The sequence below is a fragment of the Ovis canadensis genome, chromosome 20 (assembly GCF_042477335.2).
Source record: "Ovis canadensis isolate MfBH-ARS-UI-01 breed Bighorn chromosome 20, ARS-UI_OviCan_v2, whole genome shotgun sequence".
Lineage (NCBI taxonomy): Eukaryota > Metazoa > Chordata > Mammalia > Artiodactyla > Bovidae > Ovis > Ovis canadensis.
This window is the reverse complement of record NC_091264.1, coordinates 42,228,924-42,243,449: the sequence shown is the minus strand read 5'-3', so window position 1 is coordinate 42,243,449 and position 14,526 is coordinate 42,228,924. Positions and strand designations below refer to the sequence as shown.

General features: G+C 45.8%; 1 protein-coding gene across 7 annotated transcripts in view; it reads right to left on the bottom strand.

Moving 5' to 3' along the window:
- Nucleotides 1-401: 401 nt before the first annotated feature.
- LOC138425541 (BOLA class I histocompatibility antigen, alpha chain BL3-6-like) overlaps nt 402-14,526 on the bottom strand; it is a 75,506-nt gene continuing 61,381 nt past the window's right edge. The window contains exons 2-8 of one of the 7 annotated variants that reach the window (XM_069563529.1): nt 5,758-5,935; nt 5,179-5,526; nt 4,681-4,956; nt 3,801-4,076; nt 3,574-3,684; nt 2,795-2,842; nt 402-2,631 (exon numbers count right to left, since the gene is read on the bottom strand). In XM_069563529.1, coding sequence (XP_069419630.1) covers nt 2,627-2,631; nt 2,795-2,842; nt 3,574-3,684; nt 3,801-4,076; nt 4,681-4,956; nt 5,179-5,526; nt 5,758-5,839 — 1,146 coding nt within the window. In that variant the 5' untranslated portion in view covers nt 5,840-5,935 and the 3' untranslated portion in view covers nt 402-2,626. Of the gene's footprint in view, nt 2,632-2,794; nt 2,843-2,862; nt 3,248-3,280; nt 3,685-3,800; nt 4,077-4,680; nt 4,957-5,178; nt 5,527-5,757; nt 7,800-14,526 lie in introns of those variants that run through there. The other 6 variants (XM_069563530.1, XM_070289420.1, XM_069563531.1 and 3 more) reach the window with 6 other exon arrangements.

The window sequence follows — 14,526 nt, the reverse complement described above, 5'->3', positions numbered from 1 at the left end:
GTGAAGCGCTCATGAATTTAGCTCTAATGATTCCCCTATTTGCATGACTCTTTCAAGAAGTGGGGATACTTTGGATATTCTATCAGTTTTTCCTTCTTTGGAAATGTCATCCTGGACCCTGCTGACGTGCTCCCACCTGGTCTGGATTCCTCTGCATCTGGAGCAGAGCCATCCTCCTAGGATCTCCCTCCACCACCATCTGGGCAGCACTTTAAAGTGCTCTGGATCCTGCATAGCACAGGGAACTCTACCTAGTACTCTCTAATCGCATATATGGGGAAAGAATCTAAAAAAGACTGAATATATTTAGAGCTGATTCACTGTATTGTACAGCAGAAAGTGACACAGCATTGTAAATCAAATACACTCCAATGAAAACAAAACAAACAGGTAAGCAAGCATTTCTCTAGCCTGGATGGCATTTATTAGTCACTTATTCTTTCAGCCAAACCTGAGTGCCTGCAATGTACCAGGTCAAGTTCCAGTTCCAGATCTTTGCTATAACAATTGAAATTTGACATTCTTGTCCATCCCTCTCACCCCCTCACCTGATAAGAAGCATTTCCACATTAGGAGAATTCCACACTGAAAGAGTCGTGGTAGGAGGCAGAGACCATCTTCCTCCATTAAAGAAGAAAATCCACTTTCCCAAATATTCTTGCCAGAGCACACAGCCTGATGCTGAGGTCCCACCACTCAGGTGACCACATGCCAGACTCTACTCAGGACATTGTGACACAGAGAAGCTGGAACTATGCAGGATGCATCTGACAAGGGTGTCGAGAGTGGCAGTCACACCACCTCCAGTTGTCAGGGGCCTCAGTGATGCCGTCCTCAGCGCAGGGTCCACGCCCAGCACGAGGGGCTCACTGTGTGAGCAGGGACACTGTGCCCCAGCAGGGGCGAAACTTCCTTTGTGGGATCTGGCCTGGAGTGGACACTGTGGATCCTGTTCCCGGGAGCCATATATATATAGTACTGTATGTCTAACTTAATTTGGATCCCATTGTTAGCTCCAAGAATGAGTGAGGAGAACTCAACCTGGAGAACAGTTTCAGAGAGCAAGGATTTCATTATGTTGAACTGTGAACCACTGCCTAAGTCTTCAGGTGGAATAAGAACTGCATTATTTCTCAACATCACACCTCATAATTTACAATATAGGTATTCTCTTTTCTTTCTGAAGGAAAAAAAAAAAAAAGCTTTTAAATGTGGATTTAAGACCCCTCTCTAGGCACTCGGTCTCATATACCCCAGGGCTTCCCAAATTGGCTATCATCAGAATTGCTTGTGGGGCTTCTTATGAAATGCTCAGCCTCTCCCCAGAACCACCTTCTCAGAGTATTAGGACAAGACCAAGGGATTGCTTCTTTAACAACCTCTGTGTATGAGGCTGATACACAGCATGTGGGAATCCTGGTCTATGTTCGTTCTTGCTACTAAAAGTGTGATCTGAAGACCAGCAGCATCAGCCCCAACCTTATTACAAATGCAGATTCTCAGGCTCTACTTCCAACTGTCTAGATCTAATGAGGGTCCAGGGGAGCACCAGCAATCCCACCCTGGACACCGCACTAATCCTACAGGCTCCTCCACTACATCGCCCACCCTTCACCTACTGATTCTGCTCAGCAGTTAGACTGACACTTCTAGCGAGCAGTCACACCAGGTCATCTTCTATTCAAACCATCTTATGAGTCCACATCTTTCACAGACATCAGACACCTTCTAATATGCTGGAGCCCCACATGATCTGGCCAGACACCGGATCTCATCACAGTTCCTCACTCCTCCAGCCACACCTGCCTCCTGGCTCTTCCTTGAACACACACACTCTCCTGCCCTCCTGCATTTGCACTGGAGGCTCCTCTGCCTGGAGGGCACTCCCCCCAGACATGCTTGTGGACATTCTTTCATGTCCTTCACATCTTTACTCAAATATCATCTCCTCCACAAGGCCCACACTGACCACCCGAGTGAGACAGCCACATTCCCTGGACCCACACGCTTATACTCGGGGTCACCTTCCTCAGAGCACTTGCCAATCTCTAGGCAGACACTTCCTTCACTTATTAGGCTCACTCTGCCCCCCTCACCAGAACACACTGCATGAGGCCAACAAAGGGTGTCTGTTGTTAGTTCACTGAGGTTTCACAGATGCAAACATAGAGCATCATTTATCAGGCACACAACAAATACCAGATGAAGGAAGGATCAGTGTGGACGCCTCTGTATTCCATCTTCATTAATGTGGACTCAGGCCACTTGTGCTCTCGTGGCAGCTACAGCACAACATCCCCTCACATTGACATCAGTGCTGCCTGTGCTTCCCCACCAGAGCGCATCACCCTCCCTCCCACACCGAAGGCACTCTACACACAATGGTATTTTCTCTTCAGAAAAGATCCCAGGTGGACAGGTCGCATATTCCTCCTGCTGTGACTATTAGGCACCGCTCTTTAACTCCAGGAGTTTGGATTGGAAGCGGTCAGCAGTCTCCCCACCTCCTCACATTATGCTACTTGGAGCACAGACACATTCACATGCAGCTGCAGAAAGAGGGGTCCGGGGATCTGACGTCACAAAGTGGGACCAAGTATCACTCAGTCCCCACAAGGCAGCGCTCTCACACTATAAGAGAAAAGAATCAGGAACCAGTTCAGGTTGGTCATGTAAGGGCTGACATTCTCCACAGGCCCCCCACATGCTCACATGTCCCACTCAGAGACCCCCAAAACCCAGTGTGTCCCCTCTGCCCCAGTCCTCTCCCAATCTAGATGCCCCAGGGTCTCACCTTTAGGAACCGTGAGAGACACATCAGAGCCCTGAGCACTGTCACTGCCTGGAGGAGAACAAGACCAGGATGTGGTCAGAACCCACAAGAGAAACTAGAGAAGGCACTTTGAGGAGGGTGAGTCCCGCATGACCTCCTGTCTGCACCCTCACAAGGGTCTCAGGAATCACCCCCTCTGTACTTTCTTGCAGTCGGGGTGTAGCCCCTTCCTTTTTCACCTGTGAGAAGAAAGTATCACGTGGGGATCAGGGAGAAGACTGAGTCATGAGATCCTAGAACTCCCTAGTCCTCGACGACAAAGAACTTTTCAGAACTGTGACCAAAAATCCAGGACAGGCTCAGGAACGTGAAAGAAGGAGACGTGGAGGGACTGGACCAGCTGCCCTCCTGGAGGTCTGTCCTCAGCAGGGACATTCCCTCCTGACCTTCAAATGCTGAGAAACAGGCTGCCAGCTGGAATTATGAAGATGAAAAATCTGTCTTTCATTTTCTTTCTTTTTTTTTTTTTTTTTTTTAAATTTTAAAATCTTTAATTCTTACATGCGTTCCCAAACATGAACCCCCCTCCCACCTCCCTCCCCACAACATCTCTCTGGGTCATCCCCATGCATGTCTTTCATTTTCACATGTACTTTACAAAAGGGTCAGTCTTAGCATCAGCTCAGATTCCACATGTGTGTGGAGGGTACTTTACAGCAACAAGGCAGGCAAACTTCCACCTGGGCCAGAAACCTGCCCAGTGAGAGAAGAAAACTCAGATCCCTCCCTCCTTTCCCTACCTGAGTGTTTTTTCCACCAAATCACAGCTCCAGTCACCACAGCTCCAGTGACCATGAGGAGAAGCAGGCCAACAATGATGCCCATGATGGGGATGGAGGGCTGAGGAGGTTCTGTGGAAGAAAGGGAAGGAGCCCAGACTTCAGGCTTCAGTCCTGACCTTGCTGAACGTGTCCAGAAGGGTTCCTGCTTTATCTGAGGGGAAGCTCCATCCCATCCCCCTCCTTACCCCATCTCAGGGTGAGGGGCTCCTGAAGCCCCTCGTGCTGCACACGGCAGGTGTATCTCTGCTCCTCTCCAGAAGGCACCACCAGGGCCGCCCACTTCTGGAAGGTTCCATCCCCTGAAGGCCTGGTCTCCACAGCCTCCATGTCCTGAGTCAGGTCTTCTCCGTCTCGGTGCCAGGTCAGTGTCATCTCCTTAGGGTGGAAGCCCAGGGCCCAGCACCTCAGGGTGACCTCACGGTCAGAGATGGGGTGATGGGCCACATGTGTCCTTGGAGGGTCTGAAGAGGAAGAATCAGAAAATTCACATTCCGTGGGCCACTGAAGCAGTACCACGTGACCATGCTGAGAATGGACGAGATAATGGGTTTGAAAAGAAGCAGCACAAACACTGGACACCAGCCTGGACTCCAGGATTGGGAAAAACTCTTAGTTCTTGGTAAGTTCTGGAGTCAGGGTGAGTGCCATGGTAGGAGATTTCATCTAAGGGGAAAATACAGAGTAATGGTCCTGATTTGGGAGGAGGCTCAATGTCTCAGAAAAGCTGAAGTCTGGCCTCCTAAGATGGTCTCAGGGTGAGAACAGGCCTTGAGAGAGAAACTCATGGTTCACAAGATGACAGTCAGGGTCAAAGGGCACCGCTGACTAGTTATTTTAGGGATGGGTTTCTGCTTCTCCAAAAACACTGAATGCTTTAACTGTCCTTCAGAGAAATGGGGCCACTGCTGTGTCACTGTTTTGTACAGAATATGAAAACCTGGGGGGATTCCCCCTCTCCAGACAAGAAGTTGGGGCGATGTTTCCGGAAGAACCCCATTTTCCTCTCCTCGTGAAAAGCCGGCTCCAGCCTGAGAGGAGATCAGGGAGGCCCGGTGCCCCTCATACCTGCCCGAAGCAGCGTGTCCTTTCCGGTCTCCAGGTGTCTGTGGAGCCACTGCACGCACTTGACCTCCAGGTAGTTCCGCTGGAACTCTGCCTCACCGGAGATTTCCCACTTGCGCTTGGTGATCTGAGCCGCCGGGTCCGCCACGGTCCAGGAGCGCAGGTCTTCGTTCAGGGATATGTAATCTCTGCCGTCGTAGGCGAACTGCCAGAACCCGTGGAGCAGGCGACCGTCCGGCCCCACGGCGCAGCCAAACACCCACTGGAGAGTGTGAGACCCTGACCCGCCCCGACCACTCGCGGTGATTAAATCCAAAGGGAAAATAAAACCGGGACAAGTCCCTCCCCCCCACTTCCCCAGGCTCCTCCCGAGTGGGGCGGGGGGCGGGCGGTGAGGGTCCCGAAATGTCGGGGTGACCCTCAGACCCCGAGATTCAGGGTGACCCCAGCCAGTCCCTGAGGATGGGAGTCGTGACCAGGACCCGGGCCCGCGTCGCTCACCGGCCTCGCTCTGGTTGTAGTAGCCGCGCAGGGTGTTCAAGCCTGATCGGGATCTCTGTTGACCTTCCTTGGCATCTTGTGTCACCTCTTCCCAGTATTCCGGCCCCTCCTGCTCCATCCACGGCGCCCGCGGCTCCATTCTCGGATTCGGGGCATCGCTGTCGAACCGCGCGAGCTCCGTGTCGTCCACGTAGCCGACGGCAATGAAACGCTGCTCGCCGAGGCCGGGCCGGGACACGCAGGTGCCGAAATAGCTCAGGGAGTGGAAGCCGGGGTGAGATCCGGCCCGAGGTTCCTCCTGGCGCGGGTCCCGGGTCAGAGGTGATGGGCCCGGGAGTGGGGAGGGGGCTAGGGGCACGTGAGATCGGAAAAGGTCGGAGAAGGACCGGGACTTCTTGGGGGAGAGAAAAGGGGGCGGGAAGAAGGGGAAGGACAGGACGGGACCAGGTGGGAGAGGACCGATCCGGGAGAGGGCTCCTTCTCTGGGGATCCTGCCCACCCCACTCCCCCCACCCCGAGTCCCGAGCAGTCCCCTGGCCCCTCTGCGACGAGGTCGTTCCCTCCCGACCCCGCACTTACCCGCCCAGGTCTCGGTCAGTACCAGTAGTACCAGAACCTCGGAGAGCAGCAGGAGGAGGGTTCGCGGCCCCATGACCAGCATCCGCCGGGTCTGGGGAGAAGCGAAGTCCCAGCGGAGGGTGGGGGTGGGTTATCGGTGGAGAGTATGAGCTGGAACCGCGAGCCCGCTGATTGGCTTCTAGAAACAAGACACCCAGTGGGAGTGAGAACCAGGGCCGCGACACGAGTGTCCGGGCAGAAAGGCACAACACAGTTTGCGAAGAGAAAGGGAAACTCGAAGAGACTAGGGATCCCCAACACGGACTGTCCCCGCCCCAAACAAGGTCCTTGACTTTGAGAACCTGTAATCCTGAGAACCAGTTCAGGTACTTGGGACTTTGCCCTGATCCCTCCTCTCCTGCACCGAGAATTCTGCAGTCACACTGTCAGAGATTTTTCAGAACGTTTTGGTAGGATATTTATACAGTCCTACAAATTAGTGAGGACCCCAAGGATAATTTTATGTGGTTATTTCTATAGCTATTTCCCGTAGAAGAAATAACAGTTTAAACATTTTTAACTAATTTATTTAGAATGATGTTAATAACCCATGATTTTTATATGAAAAATAACAATTGCTCCAAATAAACTCTATAGTGGAAACAGTGGAAGTTTTCTCATTATTATATTTTTGCAAGTCTTTTCCTTGTCTGTCTCACTGGATTTTATGTTTGCTTTTGCATTGAATCCATTATTTTTATTGAAATCTGTGAAAATAAAAAGGACCATACATATGTAGGAGTAATATTTTTAATAACCTTTCCTGTTATTTGTGGATGTTTATCTTTGATACAAAACTAAAACTAAGCAAGTGATAGTTTCTTAAAAGTTATTTTCTCTGGACCTGAAACAATATCCCTATTTCCTATTCTGTTCCATTAAAATTCATAAGCCTGTTTTGCACACTGGATGTCACTTGTACTAATGTAAGATTTTTAAAAAGTAATTCATTGTTTCACTAAGTTTTATAGACCTTCCACTGTCATTCCTTCTTTCAAATAAAAATTGGCTTAAAGCTCAACATTCAGAAAACGAAGATCATGGCATCTGGTCCCACCGCTTCATGGCAAATAGATGGGAAAACAATGGAAACAGTCAGAGACTTTTATTTTCTTCGGCTCCAAAATAACTACAGATGGTGACTGAAGCCATGAAATTAAAAGATGCTTGCCCCTTGGAAGAAAAGCTATGACCAACCTAGACAGCCTATTAAAAAGCAGACACATTACTTTGCCAACAAAGGGCCATCTAGTCAAAGCTCTGGTTTTTCCAGTAGTCATGTATGGATGTGAGAGTTGGACTATCAAGAAAGCTGAGTACCAGAGGACTGATGCTTTTGAACTGTGGTGTTGAAGAAGACTCTTGAGAGTCCCTTGGACTGCAAGGAGATCAAACCAATCTATCCTAAAGGAAATCAGTCCTGAATATTCATTGGAAGGACTGATGCTGAAGCTGAAGTTCCAATTCTTTGGCCACCTGACTCCAAGAGGCAACTCATTAGAAAAGACCCTGCTGCTGGGAAAGATTGAAGGCTGGAGGAGACGGGGACAACAGAGGATAGATGATTGGATGACAAAACTGATTCAATGGACATGAGTTTGAGCAAGCTCCTGGAGATGGTGAAGGACAGGGAAGCCTGGCGTGCTGCAGTGCATGGCGTCCCAGAGTTGGACACGACTGAGCAACTGAACAGCAAAAAGAATGTTAACTAAGTTCCTTTCAGAAGAACAAAGAAATTTGGAAGTTTGAAGACACACTGAGAATAATTCTTGTTCTCAGATGACGTTCAGACTGCTAAAGGTCCCTAAAAAGACAGTTTATTGTTGCTACTTTTATCACCTTTCATTTGTGTTTTTTCATCTTCATTTTGTTCTATAATTCATTTTCTCCCCAGGAAAATGTGCATGACTACTCTGAAATGTCACAATAAGGCTTCATTTCTATAATGCCACATAAAATGTTGTACAGTTCGGATAAACATGAATAAAGAGAAAGCACCAGATCCAAAACTGTAGGAGTCCTCTGCTGTACTTGGTCTGAGTGACTGGAAGTTTAAGGGGCAATGACTTAAGTTTGTAATGATTAGACATTGATCATCCTCTTTCATTTCTGACCCACCACCTTGAAGCTATTATACATTTATACTAAATGAACAAAATACTCTAAATATTATCTTCTTTGACAGTTTCCTGGGAAAAATGTTTAAATCTAAACTGAACGTGTTTGTGAATACAGGTGGTAGCTGGAATACCTTTACAATGTAGACTGCAAGCAACAAATTGCCCTTTCTGTCTTGAATCATAACTAACTTCAGTTTATAAGCAGCATTAAGAGGTTATACTATTTTCATTACAATGTCAGACAAATCTGAATTCAGTTCCGACAGTTGCCACTGCTGTACAGCTGTCTATCTACCTATCGATTTACTTGTAATAGTCTTCATTTACCTTTCAAGCTACTATAAATATTCAATACTGATCATGACAATCACAATAAAAATATCTAGCTGTATCTCTTTATTCACAAATGAGATAAATTCGATGACATGGCCAAAGTCATAGGCCTAGCTTATTGGTGATAATCCATAGCCCTCTTGTTGTTTTTGTCAGACTCTTTGCTACCCCATGGACTGCAGCAGGCCAGGCTTTCCTTTCCTTCACTATTGCCTGAAGTTTGCTCAAACTCGTGTCCATTGAGTCAGTGATGCCACCCGACCATCTCATCCTCTGTCATCCCCTTCAACTCCTGCCTTCAGTCTTTCCCAGCAGCAAGGTCTTTTCTAATGAGTCCATTCTTCAAATCAAGTGGTCAAAGTATTAGAGCTTCACCTTCAACATCAGTCCTTCCAGTAAAAATTCAGGGTTGATTCCCTTTAAGATTTGCTGGTTTGATCTCCTTGAAGTCCAAGGGACAAGGGAACTTTGGTCCAAGACCAAAGTTCAAAAGCATTACTCCTTTGGTGCTCAGCTTTCTTTATAGTCCAACTCTCACATCCATACATGACTACTGGAAAAACCAGAGCTTTGACTAGATGGCCCTTTGTTGGCAAAGTAATGTGTCTGCTTTTTAATAGGCTGTCTAGGTTGTTCATAGCTTTTCTTCCAAGGAGCAAGCATCTTTTAATTTCATGGCTGCAATCACCATCTGCAATGATTTTGGAGCCCCCCAAAATAAAGTCTCTGGCTGTTTCCATTGTTTTCCCATCTATTTGCCATGAAGTGATGGAACTGGATGCCATGATCTTAGTTTTTTGAATGTTGAGTTTTAAGCCAGCTTCTTCACTCTCCTTTTTCACCTTCCTCAAGAGGCTCTTTAGTTCCTCTTTGCCTTCTGCCTTTAGGGTGGTATCATCTGCCTATCTGAGGTCTCTCTCAGCAATCTTGATTCCAGCTTGTGCTTCATCTAGCCAGGCATTTCACATGAGGTATTCTGCACAGAAGATAAATAAACAGAGTGACAATATACAGCCTTGACATACTCTTTTCCCAGTTTGGAACCAGTCAGTTGTTCCATATCTGGTTCTAACTGTTGCTTCTTGACCTGCATAGAGATTTGGCAGGGGGCAAGTCAGGTAGTCTGATATTCCCATCTCTTGAAGAATTTTCCACAGTTTGTTGTAATCCACACAGTCAAAGGCTTTGGCGTAGTCAATAAAGCAGAAGTAGATGTTTTTCTGGAATTCTCTTTTTCGAAGATCCAACTGATGTTGGCAAATTGATCTCTGTTCCTCTGCCTTTTCTAAATCCAGCTTGAACAGCTGAAAGTGCTCAGTTCACATACTGCTAAAGCATAGCTTGAAGGATTTGGAGCTTAATCTTGCTAGCCTGTGAAATGAGTGCAATTGTGTGGTAGTTTGAAGATCCTTTGGCATTGCCATTCTTTGGCATCGGAATGAAAACTGACCTTTTCCAGTCCTGTGGCCACTGCTGAGTTTTCCAAATTTGCTGACATATTGACTGAAGCACTTTTACAGCATCATTTTTTACAATTTGAAATAGCTTAGCTGGAATCCCATCACCTCCACTAGCTTTGTTCATAGGGATTCTTCCTAAGACCCAGTTGACTTCACATTCCAGGATGTCTGGCTCTATGTGAGTGATCACACCATCGTGGTTATCTGGGTCATTAAGATCATTTCTGTATAGTTTTTCTGGAAGTATTCTTGCCACCTCTTCTTAATATCTTCTGCTTTTGTTAGGTCCCTACTGTTTCTGTCCTTTATTGTGCCCATCTTTGCATGAAATGTTCCCTTGGTATCTCTAATTTTCTTGTAGAGATTTCTAGTCTTTCCCATTCTATTGTTTTCCTCTCTTTCTTTGCATTGATCATTTAGCAAGGCTTTCTTATCTCTCCTTGCTATTCTGTGGAAATCTACTCTAAGATGGTATATCTTTCCTTTTCTCCTTTGCCTTTTACTTCTCTTCTTTTCTCAGCTATTTGTCAGGCCTCCTCAGACAACCATTTTGCCTTTTTGCATTTCTTTTTCTTCGGGATGGTTTTGATCAGCACCTCCTGTACAATGTCACGAAACTCTGTTCATAGTTTTTCAGGCACTTTGTCTATCAGATCTAATCCCTTGAATCTATTTGTCACTTCCACTGTATAATCATAAGGGATTTGATTGAGGTCATCAATCAAATGGCCTAGTGGTTTGCCCTGCTTTCTTCAATTTAAGTCTAAACTTGGCAATAAGGAGTTCATGATCTGAGCCACAGTCAGCTCCCAATCTTGTTTTTGCTGACTGTATAGCGCTTCTCCATCTTTGGCTGAAAAGAATATAATCAATCTGATTTCACTATTGATCATCTGGTGATGTCCTTGTGTAGAGTCATTTCTTGTGTTGTTGGTAGATGGAGGTTGCTGTGACCAGTGTGTTCTCTTGGCAAAACTCTGTTAGTCTTTACCCTGCTTCATTTTGTACTTTGGGGCCAAACTTGCCTGTTACTCAAGGTATCTCTTGACTTCTTACTTTTGCATTCCAGTCCCCTATGATGAAAAGGATACCCTTCTTTTGGCATTAGTTCTAGAGGATCTTGTAGGTCTTCATAGAGCTGTTCAACTTCAGCTTCTTTGGCATTAGTGTTTGGGGCATAGACTTGGATAACTGTGTTATTGAATGGTTTGCCTTGGAAATGAATGGAGATCATTCTGTCGTTTTTGAGATTGCACCCAAGTTCTGCATTTTGGACTCTTTTGTTGACTCTGAGTGTTGCTCCATTTTTCTAAGAGATTCTCACCCACAGTAGTAGAAACAATAGTCATCTGAATTAAATTCACCCATCCAGTCCTGATTAGTTCACTGATTCCTAGAATGTCGATGTTTACTCTTGCCATCTCCTGTTTGACCACTTCCAATTTACCTTGATTCATGGACCTAACATTCCAGGTTCCTATGCAATATTATTCTTTACAGCATCGGACTTTATTTTCACCACCAGCCACAACTGGGCATTGTTTCCACTTTGGCTCCGCCTCTTCATTCCTTCTGGAGCTATTTCTCCACTCTTCTCCGGTAGCATATTGGACACCTACCAGCCTGGAGGATCACCTTTCTGTGTCATATATTTTTGCTTTTTCATACTGTTCATGGGGTTCTCAAGGCAAGAATAATGAAGTGGTTGCCATTCTGTTCTCAAGTGGACCACGTTTTGTCAGAACTCTCCATCATGACCTGTCCGTTTTGGATGGTCCTGCATGGCATGGCTCATAGTTTCACTGAGTTAGAATGAAATTAGGTTGTGGTCCATGGGAACAATTTGGTTAGTTTTCTGTGATTGTGGTTTTCATTCCATCTGCCCTCTGATGGATGAGAATAAGAGGTTTGTGCAAGTTACCTGATGCAAGGGACTGGCTGTGGGGAAAAGCTTTGCCCATCTTGTTCTGGTGGGCAAGGCCATGCTCAGTTCAGTTCAGTTCAGTCGCTCAGTCGTGTCCGACTCTTTGCGACCCCATGAATCGCAGCACGCCAGGCCTCCCTGTCCATCACCATCTCCCGGAGTTCACTCAGACTCACGTCCATCGAGTCCGTGATGCCATCCAGCCATCTCATCCTTGGTCGTCCCCTTCTCCTCCTGCCCCCAATTCCCAGCATCAGAGTCTTTTCCAATGAGTCAACTCTTCGCATGAGGTGGCCAAAGTACTGGAGCTTCAGCTTTAGCATCATTCCTTCCAAAGAAATCCCAGGGCTGATCTCCTTCAGAATGGACTGGTTGGATCTCCTTGCAGTCCAAGGGACTCTCAAGAGTCTTCTCCAACACCACAGTTCAAAAGCATCAATTCTTCGGCGCTCAGCCTTCTTCACAGTCCAACTCTCACATCCATACATGACCACAGGAAAAACCATAGCCTTGACTAGATGGACCTTAGTTGGCAAAGTAATGTCTCTGCTTTTGAATACACTGTCTAGGCTGGTCATAACTTTTCTTCCAAGGAGTAAGCGTGTTTTTATTTCATGGCTGCAGTCACCATCTGCAGTGATTTTGGAGCCCAAAAAAATAAAGTCTGACACTGTTTCCACTGTTTCCCCATCTATTTCCCATGAAGTGATGGGACCGGATGCCATGATCTTCGTTTTCTGAATGTTGAGCATTAAGCCAACTTTTTCACTCTCCTCTTTCACTTCAAGAGGCTTTTTAGCTCCTCTTCACTTTCTGCCATAAGGATGGTGTCATCTGCATATCTGAGGTTATTGATATTTCTCCCGGCAATCTTGATTCCAGCTTGTGTTTCTTCCAGTCCAGCATTTCTCATGATGTACTCTGCATAGAAGTTAAATAAGCAGGGTGACAATATACAGCCTTGATGTACTCCTTTTCCTATTTGGAACCAGTCTGTTGTTCCATGTCCAGTTCTAACTGTTGCTTCCTGACCTGCATACAGATTTCTCAAGAGGCAGGTCAGGTGGTCTGGTATTCCCATCTCTTTCAGAATTTTCCACAGTTTATTGTGATCCACACAGTCAAAAGCTTTGGCATAGTCAATAAAGCAGAAATAGATGTTTCTCTGGAACTCTCTTGCTTTTTCCATGATCCAGTGGATGTTGGCAATTTGATCTCTGGTTCCTTTGCCTTTTCTAAAACCATCTTGAACATCAGGGAGTTCACGGTTCACGTATTGCTGAAGTCTGGCTTGGAGAATTGGCATTACTTTACTAGCATGTGAGATGAATGCAATTGTGCAGTAGTTTGATCATTCTTTGGCATTGCCTTTCTTTGGAATTGGAATGAAAACTGACCTTTTCCAGTCCTGTGGCCACTGCTGAGTTTTCCAAATTTGCTGGCATATTGAGTGCAGCACTTTGACAGCATCATCTTTCAGGATTGAAAGAGCTCAACTGGAATTCCATCACCTCCACTAGCTTTGTTCGTGGTGATGTTTTCTAAGGCCCACTTGACTTCGCATTCCAAGATTGGTGATAGAAGCAAGATCCGATGCTGTAAAGAGCAATATTGCATAGGAACCTGGAATGTCAGGTCCATGAATCAAGGCAAATTGGAAGTGGTCAAACAAGAGATGGCAAGGGTGAACATCGACATTCTAGGAATCAGTGAACTAAAATGGACTGGAATGGGTGAATTTAACTCAGATGACCATTACATCTACTACTGCAAGCAGGAATCCCTCAGAAGAAATGGAGTAGCTATCATGATCAACAAAAGAGTCCAAAATGCAGTACTTGGATGCAATCTCAAATATGACAGAATGATCTCTGTTTGTCCAAGGCAAACCATTCAATATCACAGTTATCCAAGTCTATGCCCCAACCAGTACACTGAAGAAACTGAAGTTGAACGGTTTTATGAAGACCTACAAGATCTTTTATAAGTAACACCCCAAAAAGATGTCTTTTTCCTTATAAGGGACTGGAATGCAAAAGTAGAAAGTCAAGAAACACCTGAAGTAACAGGCAAATTTGGCCTTGAAATGCGGAATGAAGCAGGGCAAAGACTAATAGAGTTTTGCCAAGAAAATGCACTGGTCATAGCAAACACCCTCTTCCAACAACACAAGAGAAGACTCTACACATGGACATCACCAGATTGTCAACACCGAAATCAGATTGATTATATTGTTTGCAGCCAAAGATGGAGAAGCTCTATACAGTCAACAAAAACAAGACCGGGAGCTGACTGTGGCTCAGATCATGAACTCCTTATTGCCAAATTCAGACTTAAATTGAAGAAAGTAGGGAAAACCGCTAGACCATTCAGGTATGACCTAAATCAAATCCCTTATGATTATACAGTGGAAGTGAGAAATAGATTTAAGGGTCTAGATCTGATAGATAAGAGTGCCTGATGAACTATGGAGTGAGGTTCGTGACATTGTACAGCAGACAGGGATCAAGACCATCCCCATGGAAAAGAAATGCAAAAAAGCAAAATGGCTGTCTGCGGAGGCCTTACAAATAGCTGTGAAAAGAAGAGAGGTGAAAAGCAAAGGAGAAAAGGAAAGATACAAGCATCTGAATGCAGAGTTCCAAAGAATAGCAAGAAGAGATAAGAAAGTCCTCTTCAGCGATCAGTGCAAAGAAATAGAGGAAAAGAACAGAATGGGAAAGACTAGAGATCTCTTCAAGAAAATTAGAGATACCAAGGGAACATTTCATGCAAAGATGGACTCGATAAAGGATAGAAATGGTCTGGACCTAACGGAAGCAGAAGATATTAAGAAGTGGCAAGAATACACGGAAGAACTGTACAAAAAAGATCTTCACGACCCAGATAATCA